The 22,037-nt window shown below is 36.1% G+C and overlaps 1 protein-coding gene and 1 pseudogene across 6 annotated transcripts; both read right to left on the reverse strand.

The window, feature by feature from the left end:
* Nucleotides 1-512: 512 nt before the first annotated feature.
* On the reverse strand, nucleotides 513-17,868 carry LOC113058605 (ETS translocation variant 1-like). Of its 6 annotated transcripts, none has more exons than XM_026226640.1 (12): nucleotides 17,300-17,867; nucleotides 16,244-16,331; nucleotides 15,954-16,001; nucleotides 10,911-10,964; nucleotides 8,131-8,260; nucleotides 6,406-6,594; nucleotides 5,901-6,157; nucleotides 4,299-4,367; nucleotides 4,122-4,190; nucleotides 3,801-3,970; nucleotides 2,466-2,567; nucleotides 513-2,129 (listed from the first exon to the last, which is right to left on the reverse strand). In XM_026226640.1, the coding sequence occupies exons 1-12, from the start codon at nucleotides 17,471-17,473 to the stop codon at nucleotides 1,908-1,910; spliced, it is 1,572 nt and encodes a 523-aa protein (XP_026082425.1). In that variant the 5' UTR covers nucleotides 17,474-17,867; the 3' UTR covers nucleotides 513-1,907. The 6 variants fall into 6 exon arrangements, with proteins under 6 accessions (XP_026082425.1, XP_026082427.1, XP_026082426.1 ...); XM_026226642.1 differs by having other exon boundaries at nucleotides 1,908-2,129; nucleotides 17,315-17,868; XM_026226641.1 differs by having other exon boundaries at nucleotides 1,908-2,129; nucleotides 5,901-6,145; nucleotides 17,300-17,866.
* LOC113058915 (diacylglycerol kinase beta-like) overlaps nucleotides 17,665-22,037 on the reverse strand; it is a 36,364-nt pseudogene continuing 31,991 nt past the window's right edge.

Here is a 22,037-nt window from a genome sequence, read left to right on the forward strand (position 1 = left end):
CATGGGTCCTTTTTTCCCCCTGACCTCTTTTCAACTCTCTTTCCAGAACACTTCCTCGCTATTCCACCACATACTTCGAGCGCCGTGAGGTTTTGCATGAGATTTTAATGGGAGATGTTTGAATAAACCACAGTCATTTGTGCTTTTTTGGTAACCGTGACGGTCGTTTTAACAGACAAATTTGACCACAGCCTTGGGCCAGTGTGTGCTTGATATTATGGGACACAGTTGTCAAGCTTGTTTACCAGTGTGTTGTTGTGATGATGAAGTGTTTGTATAAGCATATAAAGGATGGCGGTTTGTCTGCACCACTCAAACATATGTTGGATAAACCAAGGTATCATGGTTTGTTTATGTAAGTATCATTTCACAGTACAAAAAGTCAAGATATTAAACAATAAAGGAAAATGTAAACAACATTTTGCTTTTTCATTTAATTTGTGTGTGTGTGTGTGTGTGTGTATTTTCAATTTCAAGTAATAACTTCTATTTTTGTCAGTTTTATTGTGGATTTGGAACCCGAATGAAATCATTTACTAGGGAACAACACTGCATTTGTGATTGAAATATGAGACAAAGATTGACAAAAAGCACATAAAAAAATGCATTTAAAAAACAACCCAATTGTATTTCAACACTATTTTATTACAGAAGTGTAGCTATTGCCATTCCCTTTGCAATTATGTATATATTTTTTTACATTCAATAAACACTGACGTTTTTTTGTAAAAAAAACAACAACAAATTAACGTACTGCAGGGCATAGCTGCCGTCTGATCATACTTTAAATTTACACATAAAGCAGCATTGAGGTGCATTAACCTGAATATACACGTTTCATATTTTCAATGATGGCATGGGGGAGCGATTAATGGACCAACATCCACTTTTTTCCTAATAAAAATGCAATTTGTCACTCTAATAGTAGAAATGTAACTTTCATAGAATGATGTCATAGAAACACGTGAAGCTGTCTGAAGACTTTTCTGAAAAGAACGGTTTGATTTCTATAAAGGTGCATTTGGTTAAAATGTCATATTCAGTAAAATACAGTATGGTGTCAGTCAAACTGTATTGTAACTTAAGTATACAGATTTTTATTTAAATAGATCTTAAGAAAAAAATCAGAGTAGTATTTGAAACACCATGTACTGTATTACAAAATCATGCTGTCATGTCAGTTTATTTTTTTATCTTTATTAAAAATCTGTTGTTCATTGAGAAAATTGCCTGCATCTTCCCTCTTCTAAGACATATTCATAGGAGAATATATATATAAGGGTATAACTTGAATATTAGTATATAATATTCTTCCACAAACAACACGAATCAGTCGTTTGTTATAACTGTGCAAGTATTTCATCACTTTATGGGTCTTGAATGGGCAAGAAATAATGTGGGCCATTTACTCAGATAAGTTCAGATATGTGCTCACTTTGAGATGGAGAGTTTTAAGGATTTTATTTCCATTGTAATACACTGTATTATTTACTCAGTTTAACACCAAGGTAGAGAAATGCAAATGTTGAGAAAATGTGCGAAAATGACAAAGCGTTCCACGAACAATCCAAGAGATTCAATGGTAAAAGAGGTTGGGATTTTTCCACTCTCGTGCTCCAGACTCTAATTTGTCTAAATAGTTCAAAACATCTGTCCGAAGAGAGGCCAGTTGCCCTCAAGAGTCTTTTGCAGTGAGAAAACGGCATGCTGAGACACCCCATCCCCTTCAGTAGCGACAAACATCACCAAAGGAGCATCTAAAATAACTACATCAGTACGTTTGTAGGTTTACACACTGCTATCATCCTCTGTCCATAAAGTGCTCTCTTTTGTCCTGGGGAATGACTGAAGGAAACGAGGGACAAGTCTGAAAGTTGGTTTTGATTTCGAACGGCCGGTAGCAGTTTTCAGTAGACGTAGCCCTCGTTGTATGGGTGCGGGTTACAGTAGCCACCCTCTTGGATGTACGCCATGTTTTCATCGAAGTGTGACAAGGGCACGGTGTCTTCCTCGTTGATCTGCCGCTCCAGGTCGGTCTTCAGCACCGGACGCTGATTGTCGGGGAAGGCCATGGAGAACAAAGCCTCGGGGTCGCAGACAAACTTATACACGTATCTTTCACCTGCCACCTTTGAATCAGGAAACCGGAATATTACTATACATTTCAACAGTGAAAAGACAACATACAACATACTCTTTGATAAACAAAAGTTTATTTATTTTAAATACATATAATTTGTAATTAATTGTAACTTTTAATAAATTCCATGCATCCTTTTGAACAAGAGGGCATTCAGACTTCACTTACATTTTCTTATTAGCATATTAGCATCATCATAATTAAAAAGCAGCTTATTATGAAAAAAAGTGAAAACTTATGCCAAAATGAAAGTATTCTGAAAAGAGGTTATGATGAGTTTTAGTATGTGTCAGAAGATGTAGCTAAGCTTGTTAGCCTACATTACCTTTTGCATGATGCCTTTTTCATAGTAATAGCGCAGTGATCGGCTAAGCTTGTCGTAGTTCATAGCAGGTCGATTCTTTTGTATTCCCCAACGCCGTGCCACCTTTGAAACAAAAGAACTATGTTGTCACAAATGAACGCAATATATCCAAACATTACGTAAATATAAGACCTAACACCCACTCATTACTAAACTAGACAGGCAGCAAAAACAAAGCATTGACGGATCTGCAGCTGAATCCTGTCAAGGGGTGAAATACAAATCGGCGTCCTCTCATTGGCCACAGCCGTGTACTCATACCTCTAGTCGGAGATGTGTTCATTAGAAACAGCAGATCATGGCAGATGTTCCTGCACCTGTCCACATGACCCCCCACCTGTGCCCCCTCCTTTTCAAATCTCCCTCCCACCGCTCTCTCCCAGAGCCCCGCGCTGTGGGCCTTTTTCACTCTGTTGTGCTTCATTCACGCCTTGCACCCGCCCAGCCAAACCCAACGATTGAATGACTCCCCTGTTCTCTACAGCTGCCCGGTGGACCAACGCCAGTACACGCACACACATATATACAGGACTAACAAATCCCACTGTTGCTGATACTTTACACAAACAAATCTCTGTCCGCACTTTCCAAACACTTCGGACCTTTTGGAGAGTCGACATGTTGAAATACTTCGTTTTTTGGATGGACATAACAGACACTTTCGAACAAACAAATGAAGAGTCTCTCTAGGAATCAAAACTTGCATAAAGGGTTGAGATACTTTCAATTTCATAACCATAATCAGATAACGATGCATTTAGGCAATATGTAATCTCCTAAAATTATTTTAACCCTATAAAGCCGACCATATCATATTTGATAGACAAAATTCAAAAGCCTCTATGGTATCAGCATGATTAAAATTTAGCTGAAAAGCAACTGCAGCATTATATATTTGCTCAATTTGGCCATCTGAATAAAAGTGTTTTTTTTTTTTTTTCAGGTATAAGCTGGGATATATTCTCTTATATCTTAATATCTTAATATATCAACCATAAAAGCCTTCAGTAACAAATATGATATTCAGCAAAAAAAAAAAATAATAATAATAATCTAGACAAAAAAGTCTAAATGCTCAATAAAATGTTTTTTAAATTAAATGTAAAAAAAAATTAAAATGTTTTTATTTCATGTCAGGTTTTACAGGGCTGAATTATTTATAATAAATTACTTACTTTAAATTAAATTATTAATGTCCAAAAATATTTTTTATTAAATAGCCCAAACATAACACTTAATAGGCCACATACAGATAAAATCTTGGTTGAAAAATGTAATATTGAGGCTAGTTAGTACCTCCTCAGGCTCAATGAGTTTAAACTCCATGCCCCGGCCAGTCCATGCAATGAAGTTTGAATTTGAGGGGTCATCCAATAGGGCAACCAAAAACTGCCAGAGCTGCAGCGAACCTCGTCTCTGATAGGTTGGGCCTTCACGGTACAGCCCCGCCTCCTGCTTTATATCACCTGGGGGAGGGAAAATTATAAAAAGCATTAAATCTCATAATGCCTAGGGGCAACACACACAATGATATTGTTTTAGAAAGATAGATGAATGAGTAAATAAATTTAAAAAATATAAATACATATTTATAAATAAATAAATATAAAAACATACCTTCAACCTTCTCTGGTACCACACAGGTGTCATCATAGAAGTGCCTTGCAACTTTGTCGAACATACATCCTATTGAATAAAGACGTTGAGATTTTATTTTATACATTTAATACAACTTCAAATTAGACACTTTAAATAATAAAATATATAAGATCAAATATTACTGTGGATACTTACCCTCTGTTCTGTTATTGTGGGCCAGATATCCTTCTTGTCTAAGATATACAGAGTGACAGCTAGGCACTTCTGGAAAAGAAGAAAGCAAGCATTTTAAAAATAATGCATGGGCTCAGCTAAAAGCTAAAACCCATGTGTGTATGTATGCATTTATTTGCTTATTATTTTCCATTTTAAGGCAATATATATAATATGTATACAGCACAACATCTCATTTAATATTCAAAAGAGTAGGTTAAAACATTCTGGACAACAGATTTGTGAGGATTAACCACAGTGCTCCACGTCAGTAGCGTTGTTTGTTGGAGCTGGGATTCAATCAAAGCAAAGCAAGACAGTTTAAGTGAATGCTCCATAAAACATCTAACCCAGTTCATTTGGACCTATAAAGATCTCTCTGGGTTTCATTCAAGTAATGGGCCTGTCGAGGAAATTACCACTGATTTAATTAGCCACTGACTGCCCAGTCCGTACACAGCTCACAACAAACAAACTCCTTTAGGAGGCAGAATAAATGCTTCTAAACGACTGGGAGGGATGCAAAACATGTCAATGATCTCCTCCACTGATGTAAAGAACTAATGCAGACAAATCACTCACACATATGAAGCCCTCATCACTTTATTTATTGGCTTTTAGTGTGTCTAATTTATAGCTAATAATTAGACAATAAGTTATAGATAGTAATGCCAACATAAAATGTGAAATTTATAGTGTATGTACATACAATAAATCAATTTCAGTTCGTAGCATTTGTTGCTTTGATATTAAGTAAACAGAAAAGGCCCTGGTATTACTGCTATTATCCTCAGATTGTGTTTTACAGATTTACATAATCAACAGGAAACAGCTGAGAACAGTGCTGCATTCTTTCCAGACAGGCTGCCGCTTCCACCTCCATTTTTATGAATGAAAACCAAAAGCCTCTTCATTCATGCCAGAGCTGGGCCGGCAGCCTGGGGGTCCCTGGGGGAGAGATTAGGGGCCCCCTTGTCTTTTCCAGCCAGGCCCTCAGGAAATGAGATCAGACCTAAATAACACGTTAATTCTATTAATCTCTCGTCCCTAAAAAAGTTGCTATCTGGCCATATGTGTACCCAGAAGAAAACAACAGAAAAAGGACGTTCAGACTATTTCCTGTTATGTACATACTGTCTCCATACCATTATAAGGCATGCATTAATTTTTTTTATAAAACATCTCACCTATTTATTAAAATCTATTTATTTATTTTTCTGTTTAATTATTTTAGGGTCTGTTCATGTTTTTGAAAGTGGCTGCATTTATTAGCACAAAGTACATAAAAAAAAAAAGCAATTTTTTAGAATTTAAAACATTTTCTATTGTAATTTATATATATATAAATATTTTTTCCTGTGATGGCAAAGCTTAATTTTCAGCAGTCATAACTAGTCTTTAGTGTCTCATGATTCTTCAGAAACCATTCTAATATGCTGACTTGGAGCTCAATATACATTTCCTTTTATTATCAATATTGAAAACAGTTGAGCGGCTTAATATTTTGCAGAAACGTTACAGATCAAGCAGTATACTGCTCTGTCAGCATTAGCAGATATGTAAACAGATAGAAACGAAACTCACCTGAGTCATAGGTGAAGTCGCGAGGCTCTTGTTTGATCATCATGGAGTGCGTGTACGTCTGGGGAAGCTGCACACCCACCATGGCCGGATGTTCGAAGAGGGGGTCGCCGTACTCCTGCTTGAACCCCTGAGGAGGGAAGGGGATGCTGGGTTCCGACATCTGTCTGTGATACATGGGCCGTCCGTCCCGCGACATTGAAGGAGAGGGGAAGGAATGACATGGCTCTGACAACTGCCGCCGAAATCTGAACAAAACACTGTATAGAATAAGTCTCACACATGATCTGTCTTTCTGTCTGTCTGTCTGTCTCTCTGTCTCTCAGTGGTAGAGCATTGCGTTAGCAGCACTAAAGGTAATGGGTTCAATTCCCAGGGAATAACATACTGGTAAAAATATGTGTAGCCCGAATGCACTGTAATTCACTCTGGATAAAAGCGTCTGCTAAATGCATAAATGTAAATATATCTGTCTGTCTGTCAGAAGTGTTTTGGTAATTGGCAGTACCTGTGGTCCATGGGATAAGCACTGTCAGGGAGGGGCTGTGGCGGTGCGAGGTGAGGGTATGTCCTGTCTGGTTTCGGGGTGGGGGCGGCTGTGGGAGACCCATGCTGGCCAGGGGACACGGGCGTGCTGCAGGGGGTAGACACTGGGCTGGAGGCCTTCATTCCCGAGGGATGCTTCTGCTCGTAGGCACTGGAGACACCAGGGAACAAGAGCAGTTTAAGTTAGTCTTTCCTGAGGGCCTTTCAGGCTGCTGAGATCATTAGACTGTGCTAGACTTAAATTAAAAAAAAATGAATGTTAAAGCTTTTGTCTGCAGAATACTGTATAATGCATGCTAAACGCGTATTTCAAAATTCAAAATTTTATGTATATCTTCTGAATTACGTTTTTAATGAAAAATAAATAAATGCACAAAACATTATAGCCAAAATAATATCAATGTTGAAAACAACAGTGCTGCTTAAGATTTTTTTAGAAACTATTTAATGTTTTTTTCCATGTTCCATAATCTAACAATAAAAAAATTCCCACAATTCCCATCATCTATCCCTAGCCATACAGCTACTGGCTCTCCACCCCTCACATCCCACAATCGACAGGGTACCAAAGAGAAACCATCAGATATCTTGTCAGATATAAACCTTAAAGCAATTACACTCCATTCAGAAACATTAAAAGACAAGGAAGGAACAGGCTTCTATGGGGCTTGACAATCTCCAAAGCACCTCTGAAGAGAACATCATCACAGAGGTTGTAGGTTCAGCTTGAGTGCCATCTGCAATATGAGGGCAGGTTGGCTCCTCCAGCGAAATAAAACAAGTCAAATGTCATAAATTTCAAATCAAATCAATAGGAAGATGACTGTAACCAAGCAACCGTGTTTGCGGTAGACGCTTGTCCAAGTGGAAAAGCCATTTATTGCACTTAATGCACCGTAGCGTAATTTCTTGTTTCTTTTTTGTGTTTTGTTCCCCCTTTCCAATTTCAGGTGTATCCCATTTAAATCATTTCGATCAGCACCTGCTGTACAGTTGCCTTTGAGTAAATAACTAAAGGAAAACTATTATTATTGTGCTTTTTTCCCTCATAAATCTTTAAGACTATTCTTAGCTCAAATCTATGCCAAGACCCCATCTGCTTTAGGGCTGTTCTGTCAAATGAACGTCTGTGCTTTTATTCAGCCTTTAGTCACATATAAAAAGGTGAAATACACACCAAATTTAACACCTTAGTGCTTTATTTGAACACCTGAAAATTCAGCGTCACAAGCAGCGTGATTAACAAACCCCACGTTTGCATTCAGAAAATAGTTTTTTTTTTTTCACAAAACATCTGTAATTAGGAAAATAACACACTCTTAATTGACAAATAATGGTTAAAAATTATTTGTTAAATGATTTCTGTATTGCAAATGTACAGTATGTAGACATATTCAGCCTATTTAACTCTTTCACACCTGCTGCCGAGGCTGAATTTGCAAGCAAAACCATGTGATGTTAGTGTTAGTGTTAAGCTCTAAAAGCTGAAAATATAAAGTTTAGAATTGATTTTCACTGCTTTGGTGCAAAAACACTTACGGCTTCACACACATTTCTCTCAAACAGTCTAGCAGTCTAGCATGTCTATGCAATAACTTGGTGTTATATACACGATTTGATTATTTAAAAGAAGAACAAGTGGTGTGTGTGTGTGATTCTGTTTGAATGTGTTTCTGCATTAGGGTACCTGATGTTATACAGGCACTTCTCCCCATAGTGGAGTCTGAAGGGCCTCTCCTGACTGCAGGCTGAGCCCAGATCAGTGCACGGACTGTGGGGCTCTTTCTTTATCCTCAACTGCAGCCCGTGGAACGCCACTGAGAAAGAGACAAATGTATGGATGTTTAAACAGAACATCAAAATGAAATCATGGCTAAAGAATATAACACTATATTCATTACTCAAAGGATGCAGAAGAAATGGTATTTGAAACTGCAATCATTCTTTTGCTCACACAAGGCATTTGCAGGTGAAGTTAAGGTGACCTACAACATTTACCTTCTTTTATGCATTCACCAAAAATTAAAAAAACGAATACAAATCATAATGTCTAAAGTAAAAACCTTAATTGATTTCTTCTGAAATTTGAAATGGTCTTGTTAGGATGTGTCGTTGTTCATGATAGTGGATTCTAAAAGTAGCAGTATGGATGAATAATTTATGTTTGAGAAGACGTTCTTGATGGACCATATTAAGAAGCACGTAGACAGACGAAGAAAAAAATGGCATAATTGATTTTACGCAAAGGAATACGAGTAAACGAATCGATACAAAATCTGTTAGCATCACAGGACCTCTTGCATGCAGGATGTCATTCCAGAATTGCAACAATTACACGTGCATTGATTGGTGTTAATGGACAACATTTTCAAGAAGTCGTTTATGACATTTACTTAAAGATTGTTGTATCCTTGCAATTTATGAGATGCATTTAAACTCCTGAGTACATCAGATGTCAACTGAAGTGGGCAATAAAGGAACAGGAGCTGCGGTACATTGAATAAGATCTCTTATAAAATCAAAAGGACATCTTGAGTAGAGCTAAATATTAATTTCTCGAATCTCAATTTATGCAAAATTTTCACAAATTATTTCCATAGTATTCCATTATAAGCTGCACTCTTATAGATTTGATTTTCAGGAATCAATAGCTAAATGTAGCACCTCCACCTAAATTCCATGTATGTTACCGAACACTATTTTCACTGCTCCTTGTGTTACGTGAAAGTGCATTTGGGTAAAAACACAACTGTTTCTAAGTGTCAAACTGTGTCTTTTTTTCTGTGCTGATGGTCGTGCGTTTTCTCACCCTTCTCTCTTTCTCACTCTCAGCACTTCGCTGACTGTTACTCGCTGATAATAGATTCAGTCACACCTTCTTCTTAAACACTCTGGGCTTGAATTATGATGGCCTTTACAAAAGGACAAAAATCTCAAATATAAACACTGTTTGATAACACTTACCCAGCCAAAAAAATCCGTACTATCCTAGTGTTTAAATCGATTGATATTTTTACAGTAACACACACGATTCTCTTAACAATTAATAATGCATTTAAAATAAAAGTATACACAATATAATTCAAAATGTGGGGTCGGTAGGATTTTTTTTTAATGCTCACCAAGGCAGCATTTTTCGGATCAAAAATACAGTAAAACTGTAATTTTGTGAAATATTATTACAATTACAATAATGTTTTAAAAATACATTTTCAGATATTTGTATTATTCCAGTCTTGAGTGTCACATATGCCAAATATGCTGATTTGAGTTTGATATTTTCTCCTTATAAATGTTTAAAAACAGTTGTTACTGCTTTTCAGGATTTTTTGATGAATAGACTATTCAATATAACTTACTTGAAATAGAATAAACTATTTTTTTTTTTACTTTGTTGTTACTTTTCATCAGTTTAATGCATCCTTGCTAATTAAAAATATGAATTTCTTTAAAAAACAAATAAATAAACAATGGTCCCCAAACTTTTAAATGGTAAAAGTAACTTCAAATCTTCAAATGATACAAATAATTTCACAAACAACCAGTGCATCAGGCCACGCACGTCTAGTGTGAAGCAGCAGCCGTATGAGAGGTGTATTTTCTGGCTGTGTTATCCCTGTATATCCCATTTCGAGGTGTTTTGTGATAAAGGACCACATGAAACGGAAGTGATCCACTGGCACGGTCGACTCAGACCCATATGGGAGGGCCAGGATGCCCTCACTCTACCTCCATCTGCCTGTCCCTCCTCTCCTCCCCTGTTCTGCCGGCAACGCCAACTAACACCCTGCAGTTACAACGTTTTTGCTTAAATATACATTTTGGAACGGAATAAAATTTACTTAATAATACAGAACAAAAATAAAGAACAATGTTCATATAAATGCAAACAAAAAGGCTTCCTTGAGTGACATTTAATTTCTCTTTTGTCATGGACTACACTCACAATAAAGTCTAGCTCACACTAAGGAAGGAATACAGGACAATAGTCGATTATCAGCAAACACTAGTATTTTTAATTTGCTTAATGAGCTTTAGTTGTATAGGGAAAGACAAAGCCCCCCTTCTTCTCCTCTACATCCTCTGTAGCAGAGTCTGTTTTGGCTCCTCTTTAAGACATAAGCTGGACTCGCTCCCCACTGTGCTTCATTCAGTCCATGCCACTTCCGACACTGGCACCGGCTCTGCCACGACCACTGCGCGCCAACTTTACTTCCTATGCCCATTTAAAGGCCTATTGCTTCTGGCTGCACTCGCTGAGAGGGTACACAACCTAGAGAACACACGCCGCTCGTGCGCTCTCTCTCTGTTTATTCACAGAAACGACAGCAGCGAAAGAAAACACGAGCGAAAAAGTGAGCTAATTTTCACACGCTTCTTTTAGTCAGGCCTTTCTAAACGATGACATTTTGCTAAATATAAGCTACTATTTTGAGCCACAGTTAAAAAAAAAAAGGCCACACTTACAGTTTTCGCTCTGAAAGTCTGGAACAAACTGCTCATCATTGTCAGGAACTTGAGCTGGGAGAAGAAAAAAAGAGAGAAAATGGTAAATAAAAAGATTTTTTTTTCTTCATAGTTATTATATGTGTAGTAGTAGTAGTCATAAGGGTCTATTTTTCGAAATTAAGATTTATAGATCATCTGAAAGCGGAATAAATTAACTTTCCATTGATTGGTTTGTTATGATCGGACATTATTTGGCCGAGATACAATTAGATACAAAATCTGGAATCTGAGGGTGCAAAAGAAATCGAAATATTGAGAAAATCGCCTTTAAAGTTGTCCAAATGAAGTTCTTAACAGTGCATGTTACTCATCCAAAATTTAATTTTGACATATTTACAGTAGGAAATTTACAAAATATCTCCATGGAACATGATTTTTACTTAATATCCTAATGATTTTTGGCATAAAAGAAAAATAAACATTTTTGAGCCATAAAATGTAGTTTTGGCTATTTTTGTCTATTGCTACAAATATGCCCCAGCGACTTAAGACTGGTTTTGCGGTCCAGGGTACAAACATATTTGGTTTCAACAAACTGAGCTAACACAGTCTCTACTCTAATAATCACTTTAATGAGTAATTTCCTCCAATAATCCTCTGTAATTGAAACACTAATGATCTGAAGTTCTCAGACCACCCCATAAAGACATTAATTGGTTCAAAACGGACAAAACATATCCTCTAATTATGTCAGTAATTTAATTTCATCTTAATTTGTTGGACAAAGCAGGCTTTTGCGTGTGAAACGCATCCCATATGTGTCTCAGTAGTTCGCTTTGACATCCAGCTACATAATGCACTGACGTATGTGTATTAAAGTAATTTGAGAATTAAAAATAAATAAATAAAACAAACCAGGAAACCAAAAGAAAAACACCTTGCCTTGTGATCAGATGTGCTTTACACAGTGTCTTCATAAGGATAGCCATGCAGCGAGAAAACACCTATTGTTCACACTGTCTAATTGGGACACATCCCCACTGGTGAATGCACCTGTACCTGCCGCGACGGCTGCCGTCCAAACAGAGCACGTTCCCCTACCTTTCCCTCTCTCATAATAATGCTAAAATAATGAAGCCTTCATATGGAGCTCAATTAAGCACATTCATGTTTATATCACATGCGTTTGCACTCTTGCAAGAGTTCTGTTGATTATTGCTCGTTCAGCTCGACACAAAGGTGCACTGTGGCAGAGGAGAGCATGAGACCTTGCTGCACAGGGCTATTAGCACATTTATTCCTCTGTGCTAAAATTGGATTTTCATTTTCACAACAACAGTAACAAGTTGCAACACGCACAAATCAGCATTTGCTTTGTGTAAGGCAACAAGTTTTGCTCGGCTTTTTGGAAACGGGCAGTGCTTTCTCACGTCTGTGTAAATTGTAATGCATTCATAAATGATGTAAATATGGAAGAATGTTTAACTGAAAAACCGCTCGTGAATGGAAAAATATAGATGACACCGTACTACACTGTAAAATGTACATTTTCACAAGAAAATACTATTTTAGTAGTCTTTCTACTTCAAAATGTAACAACTTGCTACTTCTTTGAAATTGTTTGCAAAGTTTAATAGCAATCTCTGAGTAAAAACACCAAATTATTTTCAGAGTAGTTGTCATAAGTTTTTTTTTCTTTAGTACCTTTTTCGGTTTTGAAGTCAAAAATCTAATTCAAACAAGAGACAACTGTATAATTAAGATATATTGTAACTGAAAAGTGTTTTAATATACGACATGTCAGGGCAGGTTTTCACATATGCTTTAATTCATATAAATTAGAACTATTTATTGACAACAATATTTGTACTCCAAAACAATAGCACTTTTTATATTATTATTATTATTATTTTTTATTTTATTTTATTTTTTACATTTTTTCTGCTTCATTTTATTGTAAAGTTTGCAAAAAAAAAAAAAACTTAATTGCAGGTTTTTCTATGACAACTTAGCCCATAGAGGCCCACATGTTTACGAATAACTGTATCTTTTATTCCTGGGCAATAATGGGTAAAATATAAATACACAAATAATAAATATAAATGTGTGTGAATATGCAGAAATTGGCTTTCGTTAATTAAAAACAACAACAAAAACAGCAAAAAAAATAAAAACTAAAAAATATGCACTTGACTAAAAAGTGTGACAACCTGCCCCCAAGCATGCATCACTATATTTGTTTGGTAATCAGAACCAGTTTATCTTTACAGTATTTGTCAGTGTTTTGAAAAGGCAAGTCGAGCACAACCGCAGCAGATGTCTTTACTGGTTGAACTCGACAAGAAATAACACCGCCATTTCTCTGGCTGGTTCCAAAGCAAACACAAAGTAATATAAAACAGTCCCCTCACCAGGTCAGGAGAGAATGAACAAGAAAGAAAGACCAAGTGCATTAAGAGTAGCGTAAACATCCGTTAAAGAGAGAAAAGGTGAGAGGAAGGGAAAGACTGAGCTGCAGCCAGTATTCTCAGTGGGGTGAATAAGTCAACCTGTGAATGGGACAGCTGATCCCAGCACTGCTCCTGAGGCTAGCGAAGGTGTTGGTGCATGTCCACCAGTTAAAGAAAAAAAGAGAAGAACAGAAACACACAAACAGTGCAGGCCAGGAACTACATAAAGAGACTCATAATCACTTCTCTGCCAAACAAAGAGGAAGATACAGAGAAATCAGATAAAAGTCACCTTAGAAAACAATGAAATAATAATAAAAAAAAAGTTTTCTCGATGTAATAAATGACTTTCAGCTGTCTCTGGCCAAAATGGCATGTATGTCAAATGACGAGCCATCAGCTCTTTAGTCAACGCTGCCGGAAATTCTGTCCGTCGCTCATACGTCGTATTCTTTCCAATTACCTGAGCTAATAAATCTCTGAAATGAAACTTCTAGTTCTTCGTTTGGGTTCTAATGGACAGGAAGTCATATATTAAATCTATCTGTGATTTATCTCAAATCTTTGGGCGCTGCGGCTGATGGATGTAAGACAGGTTGAATTGTACTCCTCACTTTAATATCTACTGCAGCGACTACTTCTTCTTTTTTTTTTTGTTCTTCTGCACACTTTTCTTTTTTTTTACCCCTGCCGGATACACTAAAATATTTAAGTCATGTCTTATTCTTTTAGAGGCCCTGGGGTGGATTTGGCATAATCAAACTCACGACAAGAACAGTAAAGTCCGAAATCTGTTCTAAAGCATACTTTTAATTTTAAAATCCACAATTATACTGCAAGCGTTTTTTAATATATTAAAGAATACATGAAAGTGGCCTATTAAAAAATGAAGAGTCTCTTTCCTTATGCAGGTGCATGGGCAAATCCTACTGTATTAAACAGTTCATTTCCTTATATTTCAGATGTTTGGCACAAACGTGACTAGTACACACAACAATGTCCTGTAGTGCAGCTGTAAAAAGTATATTTCAGTGAAGTTATTTGAGATAATGTTAAATAAAAAGATACTTAAGTTGCATTAGTCTGACTTTCATGTGGCATTGAAAAATTCATTCACACAAGCCAGATGTAGTGCAATCACTAACAGAAAACAGACACACACACATCTTCATTTCCTCTTTTTGTCCAAAGTGCATGCAAATGCATTTCAAAGGCTGAAAGGCAGCTGGGATTTCACAAATGCAAAGCGCTGGAATTGGTTTTACAAACTGCTTTGCATGACTTTCAGCTGTCCAACTGCTTTTTTATTTATTTTTTCGATTTGCAACCAAACTGCTTTTTATAATAAACAGACAAAGGCTGTTATGTCTATTATGATTTGCAACTTTAAACTTCTGCACAGCCTAAATTAATTTATAAAAATAATAAAATCCCACAAAGCTTATTTATATTCTACAAAAAAATTGAAACATCACAGTATAATTGTCCCCGACGAATATTTGTTCCTTTTTAGAAGACTACAAAAGTTAACTCAAATAATAAGACTGATAAACAGTTAAACATTGAAATTGCATGCACATCATCAGTTTAGTTCATTTCCTTAATGTATACATGTCCTCAACAACATTGTTAATATGTTGAAAACCTCTCAAACTATTTTTGCAGCCAAAAAAAAAAAAAAAAATTAAAAAAGAAAAAAAAAATGCCAGCTTGCCATTTTTCACATAAAATTTTTAGAACTATAAAAAATAAATATTTACAATTTAACATCAAAATTGCCAGTTTGCCATTTATTTATTTTTTACGTTACACTGTAATTAATGTAAAATTTATATCACATTTAAATATTTCCAAACACAATAACAACCAACCAAAGAATGAACCATTTACTAACCTAAAGGTCGGTGCTGCAAGCAAGGTGGGAGGAAGACACTCGCGCTTAACTCCTGAAGCATCACGTTCGAGTTAGACCACAACCAGCATGTCTTGCCATGAGAAACAAAAAAAAATCCAAAACAACCCCCCCAAAAAAAAGTTGAGGGAAAAAAACTAAATGGTGAAAGTTGAAGTTCTGGAAGCAATCTACCATCAATCCATTTCTTTAACAAAAAGAGTTACAAAAGTAAAGAAAAGTAAAGAAAAAAGCACTTAGAACTTAAAATATGGAAAGTATCAGGCGAGAAAGAGAGGGATACAAAAAGAAAAGGGGTGAGGGATAGAAGGTGCGCGTGTGCGTGCATCCGAGAGAGAGAGAGAGAGAGAGGTGGCAGTGTTGGAGGCTCGTCTGCCTTAGCTCCTGCCAAAAGCGGACGATAGGAGAAGAGAGTGAGCGAGACTGCAAGTTCTTCTGGAAATCTGTGATGACACTCAAAGTAGAACCTCCTCGGTCTCCCTCTAGACTCCTGCTCTTCTCAAGCACTAATGTATGCATGACACACCAAGTGCCTTCGCTACAGATGCATTAATTGGACTGCAGATTAGGTCTGTAACTCGAGGCATATTTGCTCCCCTCCCCCAAATCTCCCCCCACACTCTCTTCAGCTCTGAAACAAAAGCTCGATCAACCACTGAGAACCTTGAGCGAGACTGAAGTAAACAGACCACAGCTTACCTTCAGCGAGCCAGGTTTCCTGAAGTTGACTGAGATCTTGGAACAGCTCTAAAAACAGAGACAGCAGAGTTTGAGAGGGCGAAACAACAGGTACAAAGCTTTAATTATGAGTTTTGACCCTCAGCACATCTCGATTTCGGTCTCAAAGCCCTCTGAAGACCGAGGCGAGTGCTGCTGATTGAGATTTTAAAGCCTCGAGTGCAGGTGGCAATGAGCGATATTGCATTTTGCGAGATGTTAAGAAGGCGTGAAATGAACATTGTCTTTTTCACCCACACCTGAGTGCTTACCCTCGGTGTCCAAAGCCAGGTCAGAGTTAATGAATTTTCTTTTCCTGTCCTTCGTTGGTTTCGTGTTGGACGTCTTTCCCCGAGGATTCTAAGCAGAAAGCAACAGATCAATGCCTCAAATGAAGATGGAGGGTGTTGAGTTTGCTTTTGAAAGACATGCAGCACACAGCTTTACCTTCACACATCACGCTTGCTGCTAATGTATGAGAGGTGATTTAGTTAGTGGCACTTTTGACTTGTTAGGAATCTTTAAAAATGAAATATAAAACTATGTTTTTCATGTCCTGGAATAAAAGATATGATCGTGATGAACTCTCCAGTGGTTTTTATTTTAATGGCAATATTTTTTTTTCCAAGGAAAGTGTTGAATAAGTCTTTGACTTAATAATCCAACATGTTAGAAAGTCAACAGATATTTGTTTTGTTTGTTTTTTAATTGTTGTTTTTAATTGCGTTTAATAATTTTTTTTCCAGTCTCAAAAAACTGACCTGTTTGTTAATCGTACCTAGTTTTAAAAGTAAAAAAAAATAAAAATAAAAAAATAAAATAAAATAAAATAAACATTTTTAATCTTCACACTGTCACATCTCATTTCTGTCATTAAACAGTTTGATTTTGGAACAATTATTTAGTAAAATGCATTTGTGCATTGTGTAATTTTTGTTTTTTTTGTTTTTAGTAAACTATACATAAATATACCAGCGGAACTGAAAATATAATTTTCTTAGGAAAAAGTTAAATACATAATTTCCCTTGTTTTAACACAATTTAAATGTATTCTACAGGGGAAGTTAAAAAGCTTAAAATATAGCAATTCTGGCATGTATGAAGGTTGACTCGCCATAGCAAGGTTTAAAGCTATTATAATCAATACTTTAAAACTATCAATGGTTATTAATGTCTTCGAGATCAGTCTAGAAGCTTCCCTTGAAGTAAAGCATCGCACACATACAGATGACAGACCTGTCACGTTACGGTTTAAAAAACGCAGATTCTCGTCATCATTCAATTATGGGACAGATACATATTTACAATCACGGAGAGCACCAATTTACCTTCATCAGACTTACATGAGATTTTATGAAAGGCACTTGTTGGTCGTAAAGTCCGTCCATTCTGCAGCGAGTGGACTCTGAGCGCGTCGTCCGATCACCCTTTGAAGGAGGAGACTGACTTATTGGAGATGCAACATGAACTGCTGCGCGCTCGAGCGCTTTCAGCAACTCCATTCATAAATAGGCTATTTCTTTCATTTGACTGACTACATGCTGACTATTATGAAACAGACAATAAATGCAGCAGATCCGTGACACTTTATAAATAAAGTTGCAAATGTCCTTTTGCGGTACTCTGCGTGCGTAACGCAGTGAACCGATCCTCCGAAGGGAATGGACTTTTGGAAACTCTTTTTTTTCTGTTTCTAGTTACGTTTTACTGAAGCTTCGAAGGTGATGGAGAACTTAAAGCTAGCACTCTCCCCAGTAATCGCACCGCATTCATGCATGGATGTGTCGCCGGACTGAGTGAGAAAAGCGCTCTCGTGCCTCTCCTCCGCGCTCAAGTCAACACACACTCGCTGCCTGCTGCTCCAGGGGCCTCCCTTCAGAAACAGCCGGCGCTCCGCTTCCCATTGGCTGCCACTGTTCTCCGCCGGATCAGATTTCCACTCGTCAATCAAAGCCTATTTCATCGTTCCTTCATTAAAATATGCAAAACTGATATTGCAATTATAAGGTGTTTATCTATGAGAAACACAGCACATCATTATAATCACTCTTGTGGCTAGATGTTTTGTAAATGATATGCATAAAAGTGTACACACTCATTGTATCTCGTTTACAACGCTTACAAATTACCTAACAGTTTTTGACAAGCTAAAAAAGCTTTAAAAGAATTAAATAAAAAGACATGCTCAGAATGACCACATCAACATTTTCTAAAACCATTTGTTATTCATAAATCTCTCTTTTAGATAATTTAATGCAGTGGTTCTCAACCTGGGGCTTGGGTCTCTCAACGGCCCCCTAGAGGACCGCAGCAAACTTCCAAAGGGGGCAATATTATTTTAATATTAAATATAACAGGCAAAAAGGCATTACCACAAAACACATGGTCATCAGGACACCAATGTTATCTTAGAGACAATGAACAGAACACAAATGAGTGGTCAGTTCTGCCTTACTAAGGCCAAAGACATTACGACTTTTTTTACTTGTTTGTTTTTTACTTGTCCAGCCCAATTAATTATAGGTAGGACACTGGAAATTTAACAATTACATGTTTTAGTAATCAAAATTATCTACATAAAAAAATTGAGAGCTCAAACTTGATTTTAACCCCTATTTTGAGGTTAATGTACTCCGCCTTTGCATTGTCTGCAAAACGTGAGGAGTCACACCAAGGCAAAAGGCAGTAACTTCCACATGATCAATGGTTGTTGAAGAAGAAATGACACCCTGGCGAATAATCTGCATTGCAAGAAGTAAAAAAAAAAAAAAATCTTTAAAGGTTATTCACAATTACATATTGCTGCCAGCCTGCCAAGGTATCTAGTCTTTACAGTGCTTCGTGATATGAAGCCGTTTGGTAAATCGTGATCTATCTAATTCATATGTCTACACCGTATTTAAAATGCGGCATACTTTAATGGAAAGTGAAACAAAGGGAGAACACTGTATAACTCTAAACCGGGTGCACCGTAACTTCATATTGACGTGAAGTCAGAAAACAAAAAAAGTCAGAACGCTGTAACTCATTTTGAGCATTCCAAGTGAAAGAGCTGTAACTGGTGTTATACAGTGCTCTGCCTTGGTTTCTCCTGGGCTTTTCGAAGTTACGGTTGAGATGACGCAATATTTTCTCTGAAAAAACAACAAAATTGACTCAAGATACTTATACACGTGATGACGTCTTGAATGTCTTGAACTCATTCTAGACAAAAATCAAAGTATACGTTCTTTTGCCTTTGCACGGCAGAGTTATACTCTGTTGCCATGGACAGCAGTCAATATTCAGAAAAAATTGACCAAACAGAATAAATTAATTCCAAATATCGTTGTAATGAGTTAAGCATACTGCAAAAAACTAAAACAAAAATAAATAAAAATTATTAAAATAATAATAATAATGGTAGAACTTTATTTTACAGTCCTGTTCCTCATGTACATACTATGTACTTATTGTAGCAATTACAATAACTATGTAATAACTAGGTACTAACCCTAAACCTAACCCTATCCCACGTAGTCACCTTGTATTACCAGAACATTCTTAGATAAATACACTGTAAGTACACTATAAGTACATGTAAGTACACATACTGTAAAATAAAGTGCAACCATAATAATAATACATATTTTAGAAAAATTATTAAAATAATAATAATACATTATATTATCAGTAAATAAGTAAATAAGAAAATAATTTTTCTGTTTTCGTACTTCAATATTTCACATTTAATTCAAATTGTTCTCCTTTCATATTACAAAAATTACAAAAGATTGACAAAGAATCACTTAGATTAATATTTTAATTTGTTTGAATCTGAAGTCTAAATCTTTGTGGATGATTATATTTGAATATATATATATACACACACAGTATATATATAAGTTGTGCTTTGTGCTAACTATGTAGGGTTTGTGGGGGTCAAGTGAGGAGGATGTATTTTTCCCTCCATAACACATATAGATATAGATTTTCACACCTTATCTGACCTTTGAGATGAAGTTCATTATATCCATTTACATGCACCATATTTAACACGTGTTAAAAGTGTCGGTCCAGTGTCTGTCCTTATCTCAAAGCTCTAATCACGTCTTTAAGAATCATCTAACGTCACTTTTGCAGGACCAGGTAAACCACCACATAAACATGAACTGATGGAAACCTAAACTGACATTTTAAGTCTTTCTTGATGCAGTGTATAATCCTGTGTGCTTTACAGAATGCAGGGCAGGTATGGATGTTCATTTGACAGGTTAACTTTTTTTATTTGACTTTATATAATACTCAACTAAGAGACATGAGAGAAAAAGGTTACAACCATAGGGATCCATTTGTTGTCAGGTCAAGAGGTGAGGGTTGCAGCAAGCTGACAGGTTCAAAAGATAAAAGTAGGTGTGTTTGTTAGAGGTACGAACAGACAAATTACCATGGCAGCATCTGGCATTATATAAAATGTTTGAAATTAAAATTGTATTTTGTAAAAATGTTTTCTCTAATATAAATCTGGGATCTTAAACAGTTTGATCTCATACAAGATCATTCTGTGAAAATATAATATTAAGTATAGTTAAAATCCACAAGTATATTTGATGCTATACATTAATAATGTTTTTTTAATGGCTTCAATATTAGTAAAAGCATCATATATGCAGGTTATAACAGGCCAGGCTTAAAATGCACCACTCACTTTTATACAATATAAAAATCTCTTTATCCACCAAAAGAGTCAGTGAAGATCCTTGGTATCTATGAATTGTGAAATCCGTTTTAACAGCTAAAAATGGCATATGTCATGTCTTGATCCAACATGCAAATACATCAGGCTTGTTTATTTTCAGTTCATTTTCATAACATTATTATGAAATGAAAAATATATGGAGTGAGTAAAACATAACCAGGCCCAACAAGAAACTTAAGAATTCAGTTATTAGGATGTGTAATAGTATCTCACATCCTTACATGCTGCCATTGCAAGAAAAGGAAAGGTGAAGTCGCACATTTGCTTTAGCTCTGGCAGAAGTGCATCACAGCACATGAATATGCATGAGCAAAGCACCTTGTGACCATGACAACCATGTCTTAAAAAGACAAAATACAGCAAAATGCTTTCAATCTGATTCTTAGTCAGAAACCAAGCAGTTTTGTTTTAAAATAAAACACAGACATTTTTTTCCAAGGCTTCTCCAAGACATGAACACATTAAAAAACAGCCAGTGAATGTGAAATGTAAGTGTCATTAAAATCTTGTTTATTAACTCTGTACCTGTCACATTTAATTGGATGCTGAATTCCCTATTTGTAGGTCAATTATAATTCCACATCAAAGGTGATGGTAAATATCAAGCTCTTCTCTTTGAATTCACCCATTTGCCTTGTTCATGAAAGTATGCAGACACAGTAATGGCAATAAGAAGGTAAATGCTATATACTGAACACCTCAAAAAGAAAACCTTTGGAGCATTTAGGTTTAATTAAGAGGAAGAGTCAACGTGACATTTTTAACATGGGGTGAAATCGAGAGTGTTCATATATAATGCAAATTTACTGCAATTATGCCCTTTTTAGTGCCTCTCTGGACCAATTTGGAAGATTAAATTAGGAGCCATAAGGTGGGGATTTAGCTTATTTTTATGAATAATAAACTTGATATTCCTCCGTGGAATAAAACAAATCTTTATTGCTAAATAACACAATACAAAATGTTGAAAAGAAGAAACAAGGATTTATTTAGGATATTATTTTCCTAAAATTTTAATTTGGAAAAATACTGTATTTAGTGATATTACTTGATAAAAAAATTTTTTTTAAGGCCATATTCCATTTAGTTCCACACTGATTACCAGGAATATATAATGAAAAATCATGAAATGCAAACTGATTTACACCTAAACCGTCACTAGCAAACTAAAAATGGATTAGCATAATCACTTTTGCTGAGGATAAGCTGGAACACCTGAATATTGACTGTAGTGCCTCAAAAGCATTGCTTACGTTTACTGACACTAATTAAGCCTCAACAAAGCCATAGGTTGCCATGGAGATCACCTGCTATGATAACCGTTTTGT

Source organism: Carassius auratus, chromosome 40 (genome assembly GCF_003368295.1).
Source record: "Carassius auratus strain Wakin chromosome 40, ASM336829v1, whole genome shotgun sequence".
Lineage (NCBI taxonomy): Eukaryota > Metazoa > Chordata > Actinopteri > Cypriniformes > Cyprinidae > Carassius > Carassius auratus.

Bases quoted from the DNA above. Each gene is read 5' to 3' on its own strand.
- LOC113058605 (XM_026226640.1), bottom strand. From the start codon at position 17,473: ATGGAGTTGCTGAAAGCGCTCGAGCGCGCAGCAGTTCATGTTGCATCT. The intron at 4,191-4,298 runs GTAAGTATCCAC...TTTATTCAATAG, and splicing joins CCACAATAACAGAACAGAGG to GATGTATGTTCGACAAAGTT. The intron at 2,568-3,800 runs GTACTAACTAGC...TTTGTTTCAAAG, and splicing joins AACTCATTGAGCCTGAGGAG to GTGGCACGGCGTTGGGGAAT.